Source organism: Mobula hypostoma, chromosome 4, assembly GCF_963921235.1.
Source record: "Mobula hypostoma chromosome 4, sMobHyp1.1, whole genome shotgun sequence".
Taxonomy (NCBI): domain Eukaryota; kingdom Metazoa; phylum Chordata; class Chondrichthyes; order Myliobatiformes; family Myliobatidae; genus Mobula; species Mobula hypostoma.
In genome coordinates this window covers 82662403-82688912 of record NC_086100.1, presented here as the reverse complement: position 1 = coordinate 82688912, position 26510 = coordinate 82662403, and the positions used below count along the sequence as shown (strand labels likewise).

The following is a 26510-nucleotide window of genomic DNA, read 5'->3' as shown; positions in this document are numbered from 1 at the left end:
ACTCCAGCCAGTTGATCAGTACCTCATCTGGCCAGATACTTTCTGTGGGTTCACCCTCCTGAAGGATGCTGTCATGTCAGCCTCAGAGACTGAAATCACCGGTTAATCGGGGCTGTGAGTTTGAGGCATTGAGGTCATCTGGGTAAACTGCAGTCGGGAACACAGAGAACCCTCTTGCTAAGTAGAGTGGTCAGCACTTGATCATCAGATCTTCCAGGTCCGGGGAGCAAGAGTGAGATAAGAATGCTCTGTCCGATCACCACACAGGGCTGTCGGAGGCGGTGGGTGTTCATCAAGTCAATGGTTTTTGGTCAAAGTGATCATAAGAGGCATTGATTCCATCTGGAAGCAAAACCTTGTCACATATATCGCTTAATTTTACTTTGTAGTAGGTGATAGCAATCAAGCCTTGCCTCTGCTGTCGAGCATCCTTCTGTGATGCCATTTCGGACTGGAGTTGCCATTTTGCTTTCCTGCCAATGCAGTCATCGATGTAGCGAAGGAAAAGTGGGGGACAGATACCAGAATAGGCACGGAACATAGATTATTCCACAAACCCAACAAAAAGGCAGGCATAGCTAGGACCCATACGGGTGCCCATAGCTACACCTTTAGTTTGGTCCACAAAGCCAACAAAAAGGCAAATCTATGTTCTGTACCTATTCTGGTATATGTCCCCCACTTTTCCTTCGCTACATCGACGACTGCATTGGCGCTGCTTCCTGCACGCATGCTGAGCTCATTGACTTTATTAACTTTGCCTCCAACTTTCACCCTGCCCTCAAGTTTACCTGGTCCATTTCTTACACTTCCCTCCCCTTTCTAGATCTTTCTGTCTCTATCTCTGAAGACAGCTTATCCACTGATATCTACTACAAGCCTACTGACTCTCACAGCTATCTGGACTATTTCTCTTCTCACCCCGTCTCTTGCAAAAATGCCATCCCCTTCTTGCAATTCCTCCGTCTCCGCTGCATCTGCTCTCAGGATGAGGCTTTTCATTCCAGGCTGAGGGAGATGTCCTTTTTTAAAGAAAGGGGCTTCCCTTCCTCCACCATCGACTCTGCTCTCAAACGCATCTCCCCCATTTCATGCACATCTGCTCTCACTCCATCCTCCCGCCACCCCAATAGGAATAGGGTTCCCCTGGTCCTCACCTACCACCCCACCAGCCTCCGGGTCCAACATATTATTCTCCGTAACTTCTGCCATCTCCAACGGGATCCGACCACTAAGCACATCTTACCACCCCCCCGCGCTTTCCGCAGGGATCGCTCCCTATGCAACTCCCTTGTCCATTCGTCCCCCCCATCCGTTCCCACTGATCTCCCTCCTGGCACTTATCCTTGTAAGCGGAACAAGTGCTACACATGCCCTTACACTTCCTCCCTTACCACCATTCAGGGCCCCAGACAGTCCTTCCAGGTGAGGCGACACTTCACCTGTGAGTCGGCTGGGGTGATATACTGTGGCCGGTGCTCCCGATGTGGCCTTCCATAAATTGGTGAGACCCAACGCAGATTGGGAGACCGCTTTGCTGAACACCTACGCTCTGTCCGCCACAGAAAGCAGGATCTCCCAGTGGCCACACATTTTAATTCCACATCCCATTCCCATTCTGACATGTCTATCCACGGCCTCCTCTACTGTCAAGATGAAGCCACACTCAAGTTGGAGGAATAACACCTTATATTCCGTCTGGGTAGCCTCCAATCTGATGGCATGAACATTGACTTCTCTAACTTCCGCTAATGCCCTACCTCCCCCTCGTACCCCATCGGTTATTTATTTTCATACACACATTCTTTCTCTCACTCTCCTTTTTCTCCCTCTGTCCCTCTGACTATACCCCTTGCCCATCCTCTGGGTTCCCCCACCCCCTCTTGTCTTTCTCCCTGGGCCTCCTGTCCCATGTTCCTCTCATATCCCCTTTGCCAATCACCTGTCCAGCTCTTGGCTCCATCCCTCCCCCTCCTGTCTTCTCCTATCATTTTGGATCTCTCCCTCCCCCTCCCACTTTCAAATCTCTTACTAAATTTTCCTTCAGTTAGTCCTGACGAAGGGTCTCGGCCTGAAGCGTCGACTGTACCTCTTCCTAGTGATGCTGCCTGGCCTGCTGCGTTCAGCAGCAACTTTGATGTGTGTTGATTGGAATTATCAATTATCTTGGACATTTTTATTAGAATCACAAGAACCTGACAGACAATGGTAATGTAGAATACTGCAAGTTCGGTTCACTAGTTCATTGGAAGACTGATGGTGGGGGAGTTGCGTTGCCTCGGTTGTGGCAAAAATTAGGCTTCGGACACAGCGGCCTGTTGCAGTCACCCAGAGAAGTGAGCAGGGGCCTCTGCTGGCGGATCTGGAATTCATGCTGGGTTGGGGCTGATCCCTCCCATTCGTGCTGCCGTCTGGTGTTCACTCGGTGGAAGAACAAGCTGATCCAGGACTATTTACAGTTATGGGACAAGGGCTATATATATTTTTTCTTTGTGAATGAATGTTTGTCTGAGATCATACACCTGACCTCATTTTTCTGAGATCATAACTATTTGTGCTATGTGCAGTGTGCTGTTGGTAATGTGTTTTGCACCTTGGCTCCAGACGAACACAGTTTCATTTGGCTATATTCATGTATGGTTGAATGATGATTCAACTTGAACTTGAACTTAAATTGCAGAGAGGGCAGACACACAAAGAAAATATCTCTGATATGTTTGGGGTGACCATTGGGAAATACTGCAAAGGGGATCCAGTCCCTGGGTTAATGGTCACACTTAGCCAGGCTAATTGTGTCAGTTTCTTTCTTTGTGATCACCAGTTACTCTCCAATTACCCTCATTCATGGTTATGTTTCTTTTTTCACATTTTCTCTCTTTTTAACTATATTTATGTGGATGAGGCACTGTAAGTATATTTGAGATTACTACCTTTTGCTAACTGCTTAAAATTTGTCTATAGGATTATATTCATTTATTTTTGTCCATTCCATTTAAACAAATAAAGCCTGTAACTTCTGTCTGTACAGTTTCTGGCACACCTGGAGTATTGTGTGCAGTTTTGGTCCCTTAATCTGAGGAAAGACATCCTTGCCATAGAGAGAGTACAAAGAAGGTTCACCAGATTGATTCCTGGGTTGGCAGGACTTTCATGTAATGAAAGACTGGATGAACTAGGTTTATACTTGTTGGAGTTTAGAAGATTGAGGGGGGATCTGATTGAAATGTGTAAAATCCTAAAGGGATTGGACAGGCTAGATGCAGGAAGATTGTTCCCAATGTTGGGGAAGTCCAGAACGAGGGGTCACAGTTTGAGGATAAAGGGGAAGCCTTTTAGGACTGAGATTAGGAAAAACTTCTTCACACAGAGAGTGGTGAATCTGTGGAATTCTCTGCCACAGGAAACAGTTGAGGCCGGTTTATTGGCTATATTTAACAGGGAGTTAGATATGGCCCTTGTGGCTATGGGGGTCAGGGGGTATGGAGGGAAGGCTGGTACAGGGTTCTGAGTTGGATGATCAGCCATGATCATACTGAATGGCGGTGCAGGCTGGAAGGGCCGAATAGCCTACTCCTGCACCTATTTTCTATGTTTCTATTACCTTTGTGACATGTTTGACTCTGATACCAGGGAGGGAATGGACCATCCTAAAACATTCCCATCAACAAATCCATTCCTGAATTTTGTCCAACACATCTACACCCCAATAGTCCAAAGGACTTGTATCTGTGTGGAAAAGTTGGCTAATATAAGCCTTTGATTAAAACATCTACACTTGAGCTGATAAAGCACCCAGGGTTGCTGGCTACCTGGTCCTGATCATTCTCCAGCATCAGGATTAGATGAATTTGAGATGTGGCATCGTCTTCTTCCACACTCCATATAATTAATACTTTGCTGACAATCACAATCTGGGGTAGAATGTCTTGAGTTAGGATGTTTCAGCTCATTCTCATACCCATCATGTTCTTAGTTACAAGAATAGTTAGAAGGCTTGAAAACTTAGTTGATAGTATTAACCAGCTGGCAAAAAAATGGGGAAGGTGATAGTGGAGGACACCCACTGTTTCATGGTGTTTTCCAGTTCTCTACGGATATGCAGTTGTTAATGAAGGATACAGAGGGGAGAAACAATGTGTAGCATCAAAGATCTCTAAAGCAGCATTTGTAGTTAGTGATGACAGAAAATGAGGTAGGCTGGTATAAGGAGTATCATGCATTCATTCAACTTGGTACCAAGCTGAACAGCAAATTAATGCTATTTGGGAATCCTCTGTTGGTGTCTGGATGCGCTAAAATGGCCTTTCACTTCTCTCTGATCAGATGCCTCTATATAATTTGCTAAACACAGATTCACAGTATTGTTCTCTGCAGCTCTACAGCAATCCACCGAGGCTACTAAGTGTGAACTGTGGCTGTAACTGAGTGAGTTGTCAATAGGTGGCATATTGCATTCTGAATTAGGTTCTAAACCACTGAAAACCAAACTTATCCTTAAAATAATAATACATGTATCAACCAGTGGACTAGTATCAAAGACAAGTTTAATTCTTGATAAGACCATAAGACGTAGGAGCAGAATTAGGCCATTTGGCCCATCAAGTCTGCTCTGTCATTCTATCATGGTTGATCTATTATCCCTCTGAACCTTATTCTCCAACCTTCTCCCAGTAACCTTTGACATCAGATTAATGAAGAACCTATCAACCTTTGCCTTAAATATACACTGCAACTAGGCCTGCAATGCATTCCACAGATTCACCACCCTCTAGCTAAAGAAACTTTTCCTCATCTCTGTACTAAATGAATGTCCCTCTATTCTGAGGCTGTGCCTCTGGTCCTAGTCTCCCCCACTATAGGAAGCATCCTTTCCATATCCATTCTATATTCGATACATTTCAATGAGACACCACCCTGCCATTCTAAACTCCAGCGAGTACAGGTCCAGAGCCATCAAACACTCCTCAAATGTTAAACCTTTCATTCCTGGGATCATTCTCATGGACCATCTCTGCACCTTTTCCACTGCCAGCACATATTTTTCTTAGATAAGTGGCCCAAAACTGCATAGAACTATCAAATACTCCTCTAAATGCACCCTTTCATATCCAAAATTATTCTCGTGAATCCCCACTGGACTTTCTCCAATGCCAGTATATCTTATCTGAGATAAGGGGCCCAAAACTGCTCACAATACTCTGTGTGGTCTGACCAATGCCTTATAAAGCCTCAGCCTTACATTCTTGCCTTTATATTCCTGTCCTCTTGAAACGAATGCTAACATTGCATTTGCATTCCATACCAATGACACAACCTGCAAGTTAACCTTTAGGAGATTCTGCCCGAGGATTCTCATGTCCATTTGCACCTCTGATTTTAGACTTTCCTCCCCATGTAGTAAATAGTCAGAATCAGAATCAGGTTTATTATCACTGGCATGTGACGTGAAATTCGTTAACTTAGCAGCAGCAGTTCAATGCAACACATAATCTAGCAAAGAAAATACAATTATAATATAAAAAAATAAAATAAATAAATAAACAAGTAAATCAATTATGTATACTGAATAGAGTTTAAAAAATGCAAAAAACAGAAAAACTGTATATTAAAAAACAAGTGAGGTAGTGTCCAAAGATTCAATGTCCATTTAGGAATCGGATGGCAGAGGGGAAGGACCTGTTCCTGAATCACTGAGTGTGTGCCTTCAGGCTTCTGTATCTCCTACCTGATGGTAACAGTGAGAAAAGGGCATGCCCTGGGTGCTGGAGGTCCTTAATAATGGACGCTGCCTTTCTGAGACACCACTCCCTGAAGAAGTTCTGGGTACTTTGTAGGCTAGTACACAAGATGGAGCTGACTAGATTTACAACCTTCTGCAGCTTCTTTCAGTCCTGTGCAGTAGCTCCTCCATACCAGACAGTGATGCAGCCTGTTAGAATGCTTTCCACGGTACAACTATAGAAGTTTTTGAGTGTATTTGTTGACATGGCAAATCTCTTCAAACTCCTAATAAAGTATAGCTGCTGTCTTGCCTTCTTTATAACTACATCGATATGTTGGGACCATCGATATGTAGTCTACGCCTTTATTCAGTCTACCAAAGTGCATAACCATACACTTCCCTACATTATATTCCATCTCTCACTTCTTTGCCCATTCCCCCAATCTGCCTCGGTCCTTCTGCAGACACCTTGCTTCCTCAACACAACCTGCCCCTCCACCTATCATCGTATTGTCCGGAAGCTTGGCTACAAAGCCATTAATTCCTTCATCCAAATCATTGGCATAAGAAGCTGAGGTATGCAGTGGTGGATATGCAAGTTCAGCCTCTGGAAGTAGTTGCGAAAGGGAAAGGTTTGGAGACGCAAGAGATGGCACTTGCTGGAATCTGGAGCAGCACACAAAAAGCAAGAGGAGCTCAGCCAGTCAGGGAGCATCTATACAGGGAAATAGGCAATCAACATTTCAGTACGAGACCCTTTATGTGGATTGCAGATGAGGGAATAGATTTGATGGTGATAGAGTTTTGCTGGTGTCAGAGAGAACTGCAACCACTATAGCAGATTTTTTTAAAAGCAGGTACTGCATTATATCATCGATAAGGAAGAACAAGCTGGAAATCTGGTGTTAGCCCATCAACTTCTCCATTTAGAATCACAGAATATGGCAGCACCAAAACAGAGCCTTTAGCCCACCTAGTCCACGCTGAGCTATTATCTGCCTACTCACATCCACCTGCACGCAGACCATAGCCTTCCATACCCCATCCATTCATGTACTTATCCAAACTTCTCCTCAATGCTGCAATCAAACCTGCAACCACCACTTCTGCTGCAGCTCGTTCCACACTTGCACCATGCTCTGAGTGAAGTAGTTCCCACTCAGGTTCTCCTTGTGAGGCAGGATGGTAGCATAGTATTTGGCTCTACGCTTTATGGTACAGGTGGCCTGGGTTCAATTCCTGCCACCACCTGCAAAGAGCTCCCCCGTGACAGCATGGGTTTCCTCTGGGTGCTTCAGTTTCCTCCCACAATCCAAAGACCTACTGGTCGATAGGTTAATTGGGTATTATAAATTGTTCTGTGATTAGGCTTGGAGTAAATCAGAGGATTGCTGGGTGGTGTGGCTCGGAGGGCTGGAAGGTCCTATTCTGCAATGCATCTCAGTAAAGTAAATTTTAAAAATAAATATGTCATCCTTCATCCTTAACCTATGACCTCTAGTTGTAGTCTCTCCCTGCTTGCATTTACCCTAACTTCAAACTTTGTATATCCTTCATAATTTTGTATACCTCTATCAAATTTCCCCTCATTCTCCTACACTCCAGAGAATAAAATCCTAACCTATTCAATTTTTCCCTATAACTGATGTTGTCAAGTACCATCAAAATCCTTGTAAACTTTTTCTGCGCTCTTTCAATTCTATTGATATCTTTCCTGTAGATAGGTGATCAGAACGGCAAGTGAAGCTTTAAAGCAAACTTGTCAGACTACATTAAGGATGATACGAACAGGAAAGTTTGGGACTTTAATGACAGTTGGGGTTTTCCTAAGCTTCCCGGTTCTACTGTACGTCAGCTGAAAAGAGACAAGCAGATCTGCATGTTCATAGCTACTGTTGTTGTGTGAATGAAATCACCGGAGAAAGAGAGAGTTACTGGTAGATGCAAAACAGCCTCTTTATTCGACAAAACAAGGTTCAGCAGGCATCATACAGACGGAGACACTTTCGGTGGAAAGGTCTACTGCCCAACGTGGGGCTCGATATTTATTTGCTACACACATAAAAGACAATTCCATATTTACAAAGTATAGACAATGCTTTCTTTTGAAGCTACATGCAAACTTCACACCTCCCGATTATATCCATCCCACCGGCGCCAGCAGCATCAGGACTGGTATTCAGGAATCCACTGTTCCAAACTGAATCCACAATACATTTATTTGGTATTTTACATGCTTAACATGAAGCACAATTCATATTTACAAAATATAGATAATGCTGTCTTTGAAACTGCATGCAAACCTCACACCTTCTCACCAGCTGCATCTGGACTGGTATTCCGGTATTCACAGCTTTTAAGAAACGCATTGTTACAACCTAAAAATTGTCAATAAACAGAAGACTGGTGGCTAAAGCCATTTACTACATGTGAATGGCCTAAACCCAAAAATTACTCTAACAACTACATTATTCATCAGTAACTTATAGCTACCTTCATCAGGAGCTGAGTAACAAGAAGGGTTGAATACATTTAAACTTTATTCCCTGGAGTGTAAGAGAATGAGTGGAGATTTAAAAGAGTCATCCAATATCATGAGGGGTATTGATTGGGTAAATTCAAGCAGAATTTTCCCACTGAGGTTGGGGGAGACCGGAAAGTTTTGAAGAGCTAACTTTGTGAACTTTGCTGTTTATTTTCTGAACTGTTTTCCAGTACTCTATGGACATGCCATGGTTAATGGAGGACTACTACAAAATATAAAGGAGGAAACAGCAAAAGGCTCGGAAGCAGCACTGGGTTGCCCCTCATACACCGGCCAAAGGGAAGGGTGAATCTCTGGCCATCTCTTGAATGCAAAAGGCTATACCTGTCAAGGTAGCGGGGCATATTGATACATTTTGGTACCATTAAGGTGGCTCTACTGGAGGCCAGTGATAGCTCCCTGGTAGTTCGAAAGGCAAGAAATTATTTATAACAGTTTTCCTGAAGTAAATGTGTTTCACTGCAAACAATGAAGAGATGAGCGAAGGCGAGGTGAATTCGAGGGATGAGCCATGCTGGTGCATTTGCAAAATCGATGCAGATGGAGTTGGAGTCAGAGGGAAGGAGTTTCTATGCCTGTCCAACTAATCCGGGTGTGAGGTTGGATCGCTTTAAGCACCAGACCGATTTGGAGAGTCGAGAATGACTTCGGGCTGGGTAGCAAGGTCTAGGCCCAGAGCGAATCACTGGGTGGTGTGGTCTAGGCCTGGAGCACTTCACTGTGGTGGGACCCAGGTCCTAAAGAAGGACACGATCTGCTGTTTCGACAGTTTAAGAGCCAACCAGATAGAACTGGACCAGTTAGGACCGGATATGAATGTCAGCCAATTTTGTTCAGTTTCCTGTGATGTTCACTTCTCTCTCTGTGGCATTAAGGCTGTGGGACTGCCTTGGCTGCCATGCTTCATGTCTGCAAGCTTCACGGTGATTTGCTCCACTGGTAGGACGAACTGAGACAAAGGCTTTGGGCCTACTCCAAACTGCTCTGGGGACACAGATCAACGGACTCAATTTGGTTTGGAATGCTGTTATTGGCTCCTGTTGTTTGCATGATTTGTTTTTTTTTTCTCTCTATGCATTGGGGGTTGGTCTTTAGTTTTTTATTGGTTCTTTCTGTTTCTTGTTTTGTGACTGCCTGTAAGCAGCCAAATCTCAAGTTGTTCAATTTATATATTCTTTGATAATAAATATACTTCTGATCTTGAATCAATTGATGAATAGAGGATTGTAAGTGTAGATCCTTGGGATGTAGATGAGTTACAGTGGTAAAACATGCTTTTGGAAGGACAGAGATAAAAAATAGGCAAGGGAAATATTCTCAGGTGGGTCATAAAGGAAAGGTGTTGCGGAAGGATTCTACAGGCTAATATGTCAAAGGTTGTAGTTAGGTCAGGGAGACAAAGACAATGGATCACCACTGCCCTTGGTGTCCTTGTGTAGGGGCTCTTCTGAGCCACGGCAAATAGACATCAAATTGGATGAGTTCAAATACAAACTACTTGCAATACAGATTCGGATTTAGGAAGCAGCATGTTTAAGGAATTTCAAGAGAAAAGGGAAGTTGACGGTGGAATGTGGAGAGGGAATTGAAGGCATGATGAGCTGAACTACCACGTTCATTAACGTTGTGCTCAGTGGCTCAGACATGTTTTTTTAATGTTCGTTGGGATGGTTTCTGGATCAGAGTGGAGAGTTGGGATTAGTGCTTAGGGACAGAGATGAAGGGGAGTTGGAGGTTAGGGGCAGTAAATGAAGAGACTGGGACCGAGTTTGAGTCCAGGTCCGGGTGCTTCATGGTCAAATGTCATTGACCCTGAAGGCCTGATCGGCAGGCACTGAGGAGACTAGCGATCCCTAAATTAGCGAGTCCTGGTTCCAGTCCATAAGGGCAGTGAGTTCCAGATATTTTGTCAGAAATCACAAAGGCCAGTGGCCCACTCCACCCCTGCTTCACCAGGGTCAGAGGACTGTCTGAGTCTGGAAATGGAAGCTCAAAAATCAAAGCAGTGATTAGTGAGTCCTGGAGTTGATACCCAGATGTCAGCGAAGTCCAGTTGTCAAAGCCAAAGGTCGAAGCACTGAACCCAGTGAGTCCGAAACTTGAAGGTCAAAGGCAGAAGATAGAACCCTGAAGGAGTCACAAGGGCCCAGGTCACCAGGGAGATCTGTGCAAGTCTAGAAGTCAGGGGCTGAAGGTCAGAGCTATGATTGACGCGTGCTGGGGCAAAGTCCAAAGCTGGAGGCCTGATGTCCATGAATCTGAGAGTCCGAGGTCAAGGAGTGAAGGCCTGGAGGTCACCTATCCTGAGGCTAGTGGCCTGTCTTTGTGTGTGAGGGACCGATGTGGTGAGTGGGTGGGAGGCTGGGAGAGGGGAAAGGGGCTTGTTTTGCTGGTATTGCTCTGATAAACACTGTGGCCATGATATGTTGGCGCCGGAAAGTTTGGCAACACTCAAGGGCTGCCCCCAGAACATCCTCGGCTGTGTTAGTTGTTGATGTATTTCGTTGTATGTTTCAATGTACAGGTGATAAATAAATGAATCTGAATCTGCATTATATCACGGGTGAGGGTTTTGAGGAGGAGGTGTTGTCTATAGATATGTAAATGAGGGAGATGGTATCAAAGGAGAAGGAACTATTAATAACATCAGCTAAATTTTGAACAGGATTAAAGGCAGCATTCATCTATTAAACCAAGTTAGTATTTTGTACATATTCGATAGCATCTGTCAATATTTGGAATAAGTTAATTATCATCTTGTGTGTTGTTTGATTAGACAACAATTTACCAGGAAACTGGATAGCCTATGAACTTGGTCTTGTGAGGCACCAGCAAGGAAAACTCTGGATCCACATTTCTATGGAAAATATATGATGTTGAGGCCTCTGTCAGTCAGAGTTGGCTATGGATGTTGTGTCCTAGCTGTCTAGATCCGCAACTCCGGGCAGTATGCTATGGAGAGCAAGCTGTTGCCCATGTCGCAAGCTCCCCCTCTCCATGCATCTGATGAACCCAAAGGAATGGCAGAGACCGATACGTTTTGGTACCAGTAGCATCACAGGAGTTGCCAGTCAGTATTGAACTCAATGTAGGGCTGCCTTAGGGACTCCAGCTCCAGAATTTTCCTTAGCGTTTAGCCAAAGCCTTCCCCATGAGTGGGTATAGTTGCAAGGCAGCGGTGGTTTGAGATCAGAGTTTTCCTTCTCCTACCACGGCTGACGAGCCACATCCGCCCAAAGCGACTGGTTTGAAGGCGCCAGTACCCCACCTTTTCCCCTTCTCCTGTTGATAGAGATGGTTCTGCCAGGTTTAGTAGTTAAGCTACACTTGAAGGCCAGGAGCTGAACTTGGCTATCAGAGGCTATTTGAGGTTCACCCCATTGGGAGCATTTAATAGGTAGTGGGAAGTTGTCCCCATTACCACCCCCAGCTATAACAACCTTAAGGAACCAATAATGGAAAATAATAGTGGACAATAGCTCTGATGTAAAAGTAACTGGAAATTTTATATAAAAACACGTACTTTAGGCCACTTTGAAATACCACTATTAGAGGTCATTTGCAATGCCCACAAAGCAACTTTTATAGTGAATGAAGTTTAGGATGGTTATAAGATCACCAACAGAATAGGAAGTAAATCTGAATGTAAAAATTATGGAGGGTTATCCTGGCTCTCCACAATGAAAAATGTCAGGATGCTCCCAGAAACCCATAGTGTGTTGCATTCACCTAAAGGTACGCAGAACAGGATTGTCAGTACATATCAACTCAAGAGAAATGCAAGGAGCCAATTTTTACATCATAACTTCTTCTACTGCCATCACAGGTGGAGCATCCTTCTTAAAGATATCTGACCGCAGAAATTTGTCTCCACTTGCATCTGCTTTGTGATGGCATGCAAGTTGTAATCTAAAACAGCAGAATCAATCTCAGTGCAAATCATTGTCCAGCTAGTCTTCATCATCATATACCTAAATAATACAATTGAATGGACTCTTGCCATCACAATCTAACTCATCCTGGTCTTGCCCCTTATTGCCTTTTCTTTGGAACTCTGTTTCTGCTGTTGACTTTCTCTAGAATTATCTCGATGCACAGGCGTGAATAATCTGTCTGGATGGAATATAATGCTGGATATGTACCAGCCAATTTACACAAAGTGACCTCCTGCAAAGAGCAATGGATAATGAATGGATGATTTGCTTTGAAATATTGAGTAATGGAATTCTACATTCACATTTAGATAGTTAATGCTCCTTCTGTTCACCTTAAAACTTTATGTATCTTAATTAAACATCCTTTCATCTACCTCTGTCTCAAAAACATGCCAATAGAGTCATAGAATCCTAAGGCAGCACAGCACAGTGACAGGCCCTTCAGCACACCCTGATCCATGCTCAAATGTTATTCTGGCACGTCCCATCGACTCGTACCTGGACCGTAGCCCTCCTTACTTATCCAAAATTCTCTTTAATGTTGCAACTGAGCCCACATTCACCTCTTCCACTAGCAGCTCATTCCACATTCACACCATCCTTTGAGTGAAGATGTCCCTCCTTGGGTTCCCATTAAGTATTTCACCTTTCACCCTTAACCTATGACCTCTAATTCTACTCTCACCTAACCTCAGTGGAAAATCCCTGTCTATACCCCTCATAGTTTTGTACACCTCTATCAGATCTTCCTTATTCTCCTATGCTCTAGGAAATAAAGTCCTAACTTATTCAGCCTTTCCCTATAACTCAGGTCCTTGAATCTCAGCACCATCCTTGTAAATTTTCTCTGTACTCTTTCAATCTTATTGCTATCTTTCCTGTTGGTAGATAACCAGAAATGCACACAATACTTCAAATGTGGCATCACCAATATTTTATACAACTTCAGTATAACATCCCAACTCCTGTACTCAGTACTTTGATTTATAAAGTCCAAAGTGACCAAAGCCCTCTTTATGATCTTATCAACCTGTGATACTGCTTTCAAGGAATTATGGATCTGTTCCCCAGATCCCTTTGTTTTACCATATTCCTCCATTCTCTACAGTTAACTATGTAACTCCTACCCTGGTTTGTCCTCTCAAAGTGCAACATCTCACACTTTCCTGCAATAAATTCCATCTGTCAATTTCAGCTCATTTTCCCAAGCTCTTATAGACTGCCTGCACCCTCAGTCTTGGTATCATCTGCAAAATTGTTGGTCTAGTTTATCACATTATCATCCAAGTCATTTATGTAGATGACAAACAACAGTGGAACCAGCACCGATCCCTGTGGTACCACATTAGTCACAGGCCTCCAGTCAGAGACGTAATTTTCTATGCAACACACACAAAATGCTGGAGGAACTCAGCAGGCCAGGCAGTATCTATGGAAAAGAGCAAACAGTCAGTGTTTCTTGGCCCAGAACATCGCCTGTACTCTTTTCCATTGATACCGTCTGGCCTGCTGAGTTTCTCCAGCATTTTGTATGTATTGCTTGGATATCCAGCACCTGCAGATTTTCTGGTGTTTGTGATTGGAGGCAACTATCTACGACCACTTTTGGTTTTTCCTGCTAAGCAATTTTGACTCCAAGTTTAGTAGTTCATCTTAGTTTAGAAGAAGACGACGACATAGGGCTAGATCCCCTAACAGTTAGTGGGAACTTGAGAAGTCAAGGTGTTGAGAAACCGCATGCCGTTGTAAAAATACTAGGGTAGTGCTAGTGGAGATTTAAATGTTCCCAGTATCGACTGGGCCACCCAATGCGCAAAGGGTCTGGACAGGGCAGAATATGTGTGGTACATTCAAGTCCAGTTCCTCACGTAATATATAGAGAAGGCTATTGGGGAAAGAACAATACTAAGAGACAAAGAAAGCCAAGTAACCAATGTGGTAATTGGGGAGCCCTTTGGGTTCAGTGACATAATTCTATTAATTTAAAATAGTGGAAAAAATTAAAAACAGATCCATTGGTTAAAGTCCTGAACTGAAACAGAGCCAACTTCCAGTGTATTAGGCAGTGTTAAGCTGGGGTCCACTAGGAGACTCTACTTAAAGGCAAAACAACAGTTGGCAAGTGGGAGATTTTTAAAAGGGTCATATCGAGGGTCCAGGAACAGCATAGTCCTTTTAGGGTGAAGGGTAGACACACCAAGTTCAGTGAACCTTGGTTGATGAGCAATATTGAATCCCTGGTCTGGGAATTTTTTTTATTTTTCATTGCTTTTTGGCAGCTGGGTTCAAATGTGAAAAGTATAAGAGCAGGTTTAAGGGGAAATTAGCAGGGCAAAAAGAGGGCATGAGATGCAATCAATAAACAGAAGAGATTCTGCACATGCTGGAAATCTTGAGCAACAACAACAAAATGCTGGAAGAATTCAGCAGATCAGGCAGTATCTGTGTTGGGGAATAATCAGTCAGCATTTTGGACTGACACTCTTCTTCAGGATCTGAAATATTGATTGTTTATTCCCCTCTTTAGGTGCTATCTGACTTTTTAAATCTCTATTTCTCCTCTTGTTTACTAAAGAGAATATCATGGATGCTTAAAAAATGAGGGTAATAAGTAGTGAGGTCTTGAAACATGCATTTTACGAAGAATAAGTTATTCGTAGCCATTAAGGTTCCCCAGGGCCTGACTAAGTGCACCCCAGACCTTATGGGAGGTCAGGGGAGAAATTGCAGAAGCTCTTGTAGAGATATTTGCTTCATCGTTAGCTACTGTTGGAGTTCTGGAAGATAGGAGGATGGCTGATGTTCTTCCATTGTTCAATAAAGATAACAAGGACAAGCCAGGAACTACAGGCCAGTGACACAGATTTCAGTTGTAAGGAAGTTACTAGAGAGAATTCTGAGGAATAAGATCTTTAATCACATGGATAGTCAAAGCCTGATCAGGAGTAGTCAGCATGGCTTTATACATGGGGAGTCATGTCTAATGAATCCTTTGGAATGTTTCAAAGGGACAAACGTGGGGATAGATGAAAGCCAGACAGTGGGGTGTTGTCAATATGGACTTTAGCAATGCCTTTGACAAAGTCCCACATGGCAGGCTGATCTGGAAGAATAGGTCACATGGGATTTAGGGGGAACTATTGAGATGGATTCAGAACTGACTCAATAATAGGAAACTGAGGGTGATGCTTGGAGGTCGATTCTCTGACTGGAGGCCTGTACTAGTAGGATGCCCCAAGGGTCAATGTTGGGACCTCTGTTATTATTTATGTAAATGATTGGGCTGTGAATACTCATGGAACAATTAGCAAATTTGCTGATAATATTAAATTAGGGGTTCTTGCTGATAGTGAAGCAGGTTACAATGAAATACAAAGAGATCTTGGTCAGTTAAGGAAATGAGTGATGAATAGCAAATGGATTCCAACATAGATATGCATGAGGTAATGCGGTTTGGATTTTGAAACCGGGGAGGACCCATACAGTGTATGGCAGGGCACTGATGAGTGTTGTGGGCCTGAGCACAGTTCGCTGATAATGGAGCAAAAGTACACAGGGTGGTAACGAAGGCATTTCGTATACCGACCTTCATCAGTAAGGGCATCAAGTTCAATAGTAGGGACATTTTATTGCAGTTACACAAGTTGTTGACACTGCACTTGGAGAACTGTGTTCACTTCAGGTCACCCTGTCATAGGAAAGACATTGTCACGATGGCGGAGGTGCAGAAGCAATCTATGAGGCTGCTGCTTGGACTAGACGGCCTGAGTTATAGGCAGAGGTCATGGATCCTTATTCCGTGGAGAATTGGTAGGCTTTGAGGAGACCACATGGAAGCTTATAAACTCATGCGTGGTCTGGGTAAGTGTATGGTCACAGTCTGTTCCCCAGGGCTGGGGAATTCAAAGCCAGAGGGCACAAATACAAGATGAAAGGGAAGAGACTTAAAAGACCATAAGACATTGGAGCAGAATTAGGACTTTGGCCAATTGGGCCTACTCTACCATTTCATCATGGCTGATCCATTTCCCTCTCAACTCCATGTTCCTGCCTCCTCCCCGTAACTTTTCACGCCCTGACTTATAAAGAATATATCAATCTCCACTTTAAATACACTCAATGGCCTGGCCTCCACAACTGCCTGTGGCAACAAATTCCACACATTCACCCACCTCCAGCTAAAGAAATTCCTTTGAATCTCCATTCTAAATGGACGTCCCACAATTCTGAGGTTGCACCCTCTGGTCCTGGACTTCCCCACTTAGGAAACATCCTCTCCACGTCCATTTCAACTAGCCCTTTCAATATTCAATTGGTTTCAATGATATACCCCTTCATTCTTCTAAATTCCTGCAAGTACAGGTGCAGAGCCATCAAATGCTCCTCATATGATAAGCTTTGCAAAACTGGAATCATATTCATGAACCTCCTTATAACCTTCTCCAATGTCAGCACATCCTTTCTTAGATAAGGGGCCCAAAACTCCAAAGTGAAGCCTCACCATTGCCTTGTAAAGATGAAGCCATACATCTTTACTTTTATATTCTCATCCACTTGAAATAAAATGCTAACAATGGGAGATTTGATAGAGGTATATAAAATTATGATGGGTACAGATAGAGTGAATGCAAGCATGCTTTTTCCACTGTGGCTAGGGGAGAAAAAAACCAGAGGGCGTGGGTTAAGGGTGAAGGGGGAAAAGTTTAAAGGGAACATTAGTGGGGGCTTCTTCACACAGAGAGTGGTGGGAGTGTGGAATGAGTTGCCAGATGAAGTTGTAAATGTGGGCTCACTGCTAACATTTAAGAGAAACTAGGACAGGTACATGGACGAGAGGTGTATGGAGGGATATGGTCCAGGTGCAGGTCAGTGGGAGTAGGCAGAAAAATGGTTCAGCACAGCCAAGAAGGGCCAAAAGGCCTGCTTCTGTGCTGTAATATTCTATGGTTCTATGGTTCATTGTATTTGCCTTCCTCATGACCAAATCAAATTGCAAGTTAACCTTTAGGGAAACCTGCACAAAGACTCCCAAGTCTTTTTGCACCTTGGATTTTTGAACTTTCTCCCTGCTTACAAAATAATCTAGACTTTTATTCCTTCTGTTAAAGTACATGACCATACACTTCCCAACACTGTATTCCATCTGGCACTTCTTTGACTATTCATCTAATGTAAGTCATTCTGCAGTATCCCTGCTTCCTCAACACTACCTTGCACCACCCCACCCCCCACCTATCTTTGAATCATCTGCAGACTTGGCCACAAAGTTATCAATTCTGTCATCCAGATCATACAACATAAATGGAAGCGGTCCCAATACAAGCCCCTAAGGAACACCACTAGTCACCAGTCCAGGTGACTGATTTACCTTCAGACCTTTCAGCTTCCGAAGCACCTTCTCCCTACTAATAGCAACTGCACTCACTGCTGCCCCCAATACTCTCAAATACTGTTAGTGTCTTCCACAGTGAAGACTGATGCAAAATACTTATTTAGTTCATTGGCATTTCCTTGTCTAAAAGACCTCTTTACACAGAGGGTGGTGAGCATCTGGAATGAGCTTCCAAAGGAAGAGGCAAAGGTGAGTAGAATTGCAACATTTAAGGGGCATTTGGATAGGTACATGGAGCGCAAGGGTTTGGAGGGTCCTGTAAGAGAAAAGATTATTTCTGAAGAAGAATAAGAACATAAGAAATAGAAGCAGAACTAGACTATCTAGGCTATCAAGCCTGCTCCACCATGCAATAAAACCATGGCTGACATGACTGTGGTCTCAACTCACCTACCTGCCTTTTTCCCATAACCCTTTATTCCCCTGCTATACAAAAATTTATCTAACTGTGTCTTAAATATATTGAATGAGATAGCCTCTCGGATGCAATGAGGAGTGCTAAACAGTGCAAATGATGTGCATAAAATGACTGTTACTAAGAACAGTTTTGTCTTTGGACAAGATAACTGACAAGAAACTAGACAGTGTTAATATAATGTTGTATTGTAGAAACTGTTGGTCTATGGTGAATGAATATAAGTATAACTTCTATGTGAGCCATGAACACATTATTTTGCATGTCCTAACAATGCTTCTTGTCACCCCTCTAGCTCTGTCTATTTATAACATAATTTATTCCTTTGAGAACTTGGTTTACAATATATGCTAAGTCAAAAATGCAGCAAGAAAATCAAATTGAAACTTGAAAGATAGGTTTATTATGTCGAGTTTAAATTGTGTCAGAGCTAATACTCTAATTGGCAGCCAAGTCCATTTAACCTTTTTGACCATGTTGCATTCAACTCAGTTTAATCTTTATGTCCAAACCTGTATAATCTTCATTTTTTTTTCTCTTCCATGTTCATTTTTCCTGGTCTTACACCAATTCCTTTCTGGAACTAGTTCCTGATAGTAAGATGAAGCAGAAAAAAATACACGCCTTGGTGCCTTTCTTGCCCCTCTCTTGGGCCCCAATTAGCCTTGACAAAGAGACTCTGCCAAAGGCAGAACTAAACTTAAAGAGTTCAATAGTGGATAATGAGACACACAGCATATTAACTAGATGAATATGACAGCACACACTGATCAGCTGTGTACCATATTGACAAAAACCTGGAAAGACATGATATATTTAAAATGATTCAATCAGCACTTTCAACATATACATTTAGGAGAATAGAAAAATTCATGGAACAAACTAAGAAAGCAAGCAAGACAGAAAACTGAACTGACTATATTTTTCTTTGTTGAAATTCAGTTACTATTCTTTCCAGATTATTAGCATGAGTCATAATGCACAAACCTTATCTGAATATTAGTCATAATTTATATTTAATTATGGTAGACTATCACCAAAGTAATACAACATATTTAGCACCTCACATCTCAAGAACTTATTTGTCCAATATTATTTAATACATTTGTAGTTGAATTGGAAAGAGATGATAAAGATAACTTTGTCCTGTAGATCAATCAGAGAGGAGCAGATTTGAAAAAAAAATCAGATATTAGTTACTGAATATATCCAGTCTAGGTAATTAGACACTTTTGTGTAAACACCAAACTTATGGAACCGGCCACATCCTTCTCCCCAGCTGACCAGTCCTATCAGAAACCATGTGCTATTCTTTACAATAACCATTGGCCCACCACTGTCACCTTTACAGGCATCTTTACCGTAAGTTCGGTCTCCTGCACAGATCATGTTCGATGTGATTTTGTTTCCTAGCATATTCTGGCACCGTTTATGGGAAACCAATGTAATGTCGATGAATAACAGAGTGGTAGGGCGGATTGTGTCATCGTTTTCATCCACTGCTCCCCAACCTGTGACCAATACTTTGTTTCCCGGAATGTGTAATCTTTCCTCTGCCATCATTTGGCTGGGCAGGCATACTGGGAGGATGTAATCACTGAAGATAGCAGGTACAGATAGATGGAGGAGAGCGATGTCATTATCCAACCTGCTGCGGCTGAAGTTGGGATGGATGATCACTTCACTTATCATGATAGTATCCTCTGTTCTCTCATTAACTGACCGGTTATGCTCACCTGAAACATAGATGGGCATTATGTCATGTGAACAGTCAATATCACTCAGCAATACACACAACACGCTGGAGGAACTCAGCAGGTCAGGCAGTGTCTATGGAAATAGACCCTTCTTCAGGACTCTTGTCTCACTGTCTGGAGTCAGTATTACTGTCAGTATAACAGCAAGACTGCCTCGTCCACATGCTGTTAGTGGAAATGACTCTGCTGACTGCTGATTTCCCCCACTGGACCCCACAATGAAGCAATCCTTTGACAAGAGAAGTTTGCTTCTAATCTGGTTGCATTTGTTATCTGAAGTTCATCAGCAGCACCATGCGCTGGAAGTTTAGAGCAGTAGACCAATAGTTCCAAGGCACCAGGGTCCTCTGCCATGAGAACTTGGCCTGATGTTGTACTCTTTCTTCTTTTGGGTAGAGTTACGATCCCCACAGCCAAGGTGACCTGCAGCCCCAACGAAAGGTTTTATGAACTGTCCCTTTGCTTCTGTATTAATTGCTGAGCTTTGAAGGAAGGAAAGGGGGAGACAATCCAGATTCAGCCCCTTACCACTTGTATGTTTGAGCCACATTCTGCGACGTTACTCCAGGAAGAGTGGGTGGAGGGTGGAGACCTGACACAAAGGCTCCCTGCTCCCATTATCTCAGCTATACCTCAAAATAAAGCATTCTCTCGAGAAGAAGCAAGTAAAGTTAACAAACACTCAGCAGCAAAGACTACAAAGTCTGGCTTACAACTGCACTTTGCCAGTGAGAGATACATGCCTCTGAAAACTACAAGTTTGAATTCCATTCAGTGGGACAATAATAATTTGAATTTATGTCATGTCTTTAATGAAGAAGAATAACATGGTGTTTCATTTTAGATATCTTCAATAGTGGCCTTAAAGGTGATGAGGGGGCGGGTGCGGTGGGGAATGAAGAGACAGCTGAAATGAGCAAATCTCAACATCGAAAAACATTGTCACTTGGAGAAATTAAGGCAATGCAGAGTAATATTGATGGGTTCGAATTAGCTGCTACAGCAGCAGCATGTATGCAAAACTGATGCCTTCTTTGAATGACCTTGTCAACAGAAAACACATTGATGAGGAATAGAAGTCCAATGAGACAAATGCGGGCAGCAAAGAGGTACTGGATGCAACTCTGTACAGGAACTAGAAATTGTGAACTGTACTCAGGGAGGAGCACATTGCACCATATGTACCAGGCACTTGGAGTAGACATGAGCTATAGCAAGCATGACGGGATTTCCCATACCAAGTCTGACTTTAAATCGGCCTCCTTCATCAACGCAATGAGCGGCAGTCAAGATCCAAAACTGATGAATTAGAACTCCTCCACACTTGAAATGGCCACCTGCATCCATAAGTAGGATCTGTCATTAAAATACAGAGTGACCTCATAAAATTAAATACAACTCCAGAAACAAGAGACATTCACAAACCTCAAGAAACAAACCCTCGACCCGTAGACCTAAAAAAATAACTTCACTACAAGCCCGGTAACTAAACCTGTAGGATCAAGTAAAGCAACACACACAAAATGCTGGTGGAATGCAGCAGGCCAGACAGCATCCATAGGAGCGACTGTACATCTATAGGATGCTGCCATCTATAGGATCTATAGGACTGTACATCTATAGGATCTATAGGACTGTACACCTATAGGATCAGTGCATCTATAGGATGCTGCCTGGCCTGCTGCATTCCACCAGCATTTTGTGTGTGTTGCTTGAATTTCCAGCATCAGCAGATTTTCTTGTGTTTGAGGATCAAGTGAAAGCAGAATGCCCCAAGGTTGAGTCTATTTTTAAAACATCTTAAGGATTTCCCAGTGATATAAAGAATAAAGCTAATATCAAAGATTCATTTTGCTCTGATAAAAATTGATTGTGGATTGGAGAGGGAAATAAGGCTAATTTTGCCCATCTGCATGTATTTCCAGAGAAAGATATGATTGAGAAATAGTGTTCGACAACAAAGAAGCATTGACTAATGACATCCAAGAGCACTATCAAGTCCCTGTCCACACTAAATCCATTTACCAGTACCAGGTTTATGGCCTTCTATGCCTTAATGATTCAAGTGTGCATCCAGATACTTTTCAAATGTACCATCTTTGAGGGCAGTGCATTCCAGATTGCAACCACTCTCTGGGTGAAACAATATTTCTTCAGATGCCTTTTAACTCTCTTAATATTCACCTCAAGCTTATGCCTCCTGGCTCTAGGTGCCTCCATAATGAGGAAAAGTTTCTCACACTCCACCCTACCTATGTCACTCATAATTTTGTATTACAGTGTTGAAGGAAAAGAAACCCAGTCCAGCCAGTCTACCTTCATAATTGTAAGGTTCCACCCTGGCAACATCCTGATGGATCTTTCTGCTTCACCCTCTTCAGTGCATTTGGCAGCCTGTACTCTAGCAGTTGGCCATTGCTAAGGTAGTACTCCAGCTATGGCCTAACCAAAGTTCAATGACTTCACTTCAGATCTATGCTGCAGCTAATGACAGCCAGCAACTCTTACCCCTTCTTTAACACCTTCCTTTTAGCAACCTATTGCCTGCACATGATGGTCTCACTGTTCTCCATCGGGCAATATAGTTCAGAACGTATATCCGTGTTGGACCACCAACTTGCATCAACTCATAGTTACTAGGATTAAGTTCCATCTGCTATTATCTGGTCAATTTACCAGATCACCAGTATTGTTCTATAAACTAAGACTATCTCCCTCTCTATCTACAATGTACAACTTTTTTGTATTGACTGCAAACTTCCTACATACATATCCAAATTACTGTACATTCAGTGGCCACTCTATCATGTACACCTGTTTGTTAATGCAATTATCTAATCAGCCAAGCATGAGAGAACAACTCAATGCATAAAAGCATGCAAACATGGTCAAGTGATTCAGTTGTTGGTCAGACCAAACATCAGAGTGGGGATGAAATATAATCTAAGTGAATTTGACCATGGAGTGATTGTTGCTGCCAGATAGGATGGTTTGCATATCTCAGAAATTGCTAAGTTCCTGGGATTTTCACACACAACAGTCTCTAGAGTTTTTAGAGAATGGTGCAAAGAAATGAAAAAAAAAGAATCCCATGAGCGGTAGTTCTGTGGGTGAAAATGCCTTGTTAATGAGAGGGGTCAGAGGAGGACAGCCAGAATGGTTCAGGCTGACAGGAAAGCGACAGTAACTCAAATAACCACACGCACAACAGTGGTGTGCAGAAGAGCATCTCTGAAGGCACAACATCTCGAAAAGTGAAGTGGACGGGCTACAGCAGCAGAATAACCATGGACATCCAGGGGGTAACCGAATGAAGTGCCCAATGAATGCATGAACAACAAATCTCCCAACATCAATGTCTGCAGCATACCAGATTCGCAGGCTTCCAATTACAAAGGCAGCTCTCCGTAATCACCTTGTTTCTCCTATTACCAAGCTAGTCTGGGATCCAATTTACAACACACATGGCATCCCACAGCATCCAATGGTTTAAGCCAGCCATACATGAAGGACCTGTCAAAAGCCTTTCATCAAGTCCACGTAGATAACATTAACCACACAGCCCTTGTAAAGAATTTCATTAGATAGCGCCATCCACCAACAAAGCTGGGAACTGAAATCCCCCACCACTCTAATCACATCTGCTCTCCAGTGGCAAAGCTTCACTGGTCTATTGCTTTGCTCTTCCTGCTCTCATTGCAATAGTGGTCAAAGATCTGGGGATGCTCTTCTACTTCAGTAGTGCTCCTATTGCTGCGGCTTCACTCGCTGCAGAAATGGCCACCACTCCACATTGCTCAAACCACAAAAAAAGATCACAGTTCCGAGACTGTTCTCCCTGCAATAATGCTCACAGTCCTAGGGCTGTTCTTACACCTGCAGTAATGATAAGAGTTCTGGAGCTGCTCTCACTCCAGTAATGGAAACACTCTGGTGCTAGATTTCTTACTTCTTTAAAGGTGATGGTGTCACAGCTGTGAGGATTACAGTCCTGCAGTTGCTGTTCCTATGGCAATGTTCACAGCAATACAGATTAGGAGCTGCTCTTAGTGCTCACATTTGTACTGGGATCAGCACTGAGAGAAATCCCATATCTCTGACCATTTTAAGAACAGCCTCATAACCATGATCACTGCAGCTAATAGAGCAGCCCACTACTTCTGGTCAGAGTATAAGAGTATTGATCACTGTTTGTGATCAATACTGTTATCCGTTGTAGCAGGAATTCCCAAGCATTTCTTCCATTCTGGCGTACTGCATTCACAATGTGGTTTTCTCCACAGTGGAGTAATCAAAAACCGACTGCTTTGTGGAAAACCTGCATTCAATCTGCAGGTCTGATCCTCAGCTTCCTGCCAGTATATTCTACATTCCACTGCCAATCTGCAGCTTCCTGCATTGTTGTAATGGAGCTTGATGAGCACAATGGCACCCCTCCCTCTATATTGGTACATTGCATCTTTCTGGACGATATCAAACTTCAAACTTTCTCTACCTTTATCAGAACTGGTCAGTCCATTTGTGATACTGGCTCAGTTTTCATTGTTTCTCCATTAACACAGCCTGACCACTAAAGAACATTCTAAAGCTCTGCATACTACAGTTTTGATTCTGTTCTCATGCTAACTGGCCTCATTTCATAGTTCTTAATGTTGATTTGTCTGGACTCTCTCTCAAACTATGCCCATTAATCCATTGATCTGATGACCTCCAATACAACTTTTCCCCTTGGCAACCCCAGTCATAGCACTCCCTTTGCCATATCCATCCCTGTCCAACCCTCTGCAACATGAAAGCAGCTCATTTTCTCTCTTTCCCAGTTCTGATGAAGTGCCTTTGACCTGAAATTTAACTCAGTTTTTCTCACCAAAAATACTGCCTGACTTGATGTTTCCAACATTCTCTAGAGCACCAGCCTGCATTGACTTTCCAGCTGCAATGTTTTCATTGGCACTGTTTTTAATGGGAGCTAGAATGATGAAAATAACAGAGTGAATTAGCCAATGAATCGTCCAACAGTCACTGGTCCCTGCAATGGCACAGTTGGCGCAGATGTCCTTGCATTCTCTCATTCGCATGATAGTAAAATCCTGCTTGTGCCAGGTTCCTCATTGTTAAGGTAAGGAAGCTGCCTGTGCACAATTTGCTTTTAGTGTCAGACAGATGTTGCACAGCAACTCCCACCCAAACTTGACGGAGCAAGGCCCCGATGCAGGGGCAAAGAGGACCAAGGTGAACTGAGTCAGGGCTCTGCTGTATGGTTATTAATGCTCGCACACCTACGTGTGCACTGTGACCATTACTGAGCTACAGATTTAAAGTAACTGGCAAACCAAGTCAGGATGTAGAGGAGTAGGAACCTATTCACGTTGAAATTCAGTGAGTGGAGGGGTGGTGGAAACAGATTACATTTCAACTTTCAGAAAGGTCATTCACTTAATACTTAGATGAAATGATTGGCAGAGAAAGCCCTGGGAAGCAATAATAACTGGTAGTTCTTTCACAGCACCAGCACGGGCTGAGTGCCTTCCTTCCCAATGGTTCCCCGTCTTCCTCCTTATCATTTAGCATAATCCCCTTTTTAAATATCTGGAGCAGTTTTTGCTTGCTACTTTTCTTTAATCCTTCAACATTTAACTTACAAACATGATGGTTTCATGTTAAAAGAGGCTGGGGAACACAGAGCCTATGGGCCGCTGTATATAAATTCCTGAAGGCAGCAAGAAAATTTGAAGAAGTAGTTAAAAATACAGACAGATTACATGGCTTTACCAACACCAGCGCAACATTACAAAATCAAGAAAGCTCTTATAAATACTTATAACACACATCAAAGTTGCTGGTGAACGCAGCAGGCCAGGCAGCATCTCTAGGAAGAGGTACAGTCGACGTTTCAGGCCGAGACCCTTTGTCAGGATAAATACTTGTAAGTCACTTGATTGGCCTTGGCCGGAGAAATCACATGCTTTAGTACAAATACTATAGTTGGTTTATTTATTAACACCTAAGCACTACATTAACAAAAATATTAACTGAAACAAAAACAAGCAGCCCCAGAATTCGGTTTTCTGTACACAGAATGCTCACTAGATTACTACAGTAAAGCAACTCACCTGCCAGGGGCTGCTTCCTTTCTTCATCCTCTTGCCCCCAGTGATTCGAGGGTCTAGTGTTGAATTTTCCATGCCTTGAGAACGTGATTTTTTATTTACTGTTCTGAGGGATCCGCAACCATATTCTGCAATGTATATTGTATTTCAATTCAATGATATGCAGAGGAGATTACAGTGTAATCCTAATCCCAATGTACTGTACACAACCACAATTCTAAGGATTTAGGGCAGTATCCAACATAAGCTATCACTTAATGGGCAAACATCATCATTGGAACTTACCTTTTTTTTATTTATTTAAAGCTAATGACTTACTTTCATTCAATTTTCAGTTTATCATGTTTAATTCGATAACATCTCCTCTACTGATTTCTGTACTTAACCCTCTGAGAACTCCGTCTCCCATCTTCACCTCCCTTCGCTTTGCCAACCATAAGGTTTATAGCTTCCTGTCCAATACCTCTTCCTGACTCAGTAATTGAGTTCCTTTGACCCACTTTGGGAACGTTGTAATGGACAAAAAGTGCTATATCAACCAATATTTATTCTGCAGTTGATAAACACAGAAATCTTGGATATTGTACTGGGCATCACTGTACAAAAATATTCCAAAATATAAGTTGTCATATCA

At 42.8% G+C, this 26510-nt stretch overlaps 1 protein-coding gene across 1 annotated transcript in view; it reads right to left on the bottom strand.

The window, feature by feature from the left end:
* Positions 1–26510, bottom strand: part of LOC134345961 (uncharacterized) — a 94095-nt gene that overhangs the window by 37198 nt on the left and 30387 nt on the right. Inside the window, exons 8-10 of the mRNA XM_063047305.1 lie at positions 25880–26004; positions 21005–21122; positions 19201–19745 (exon numbers count right to left, since the gene is read on the bottom strand). Of these exons, the coding sequence (XP_062903375.1) occupies positions 19201–19745; positions 21005–21122; positions 25880–26004 (788 nt within the window). The remainder of the gene's footprint in view (positions 1–19200; positions 19746–21004; positions 21123–25879; positions 26005–26510) is intronic.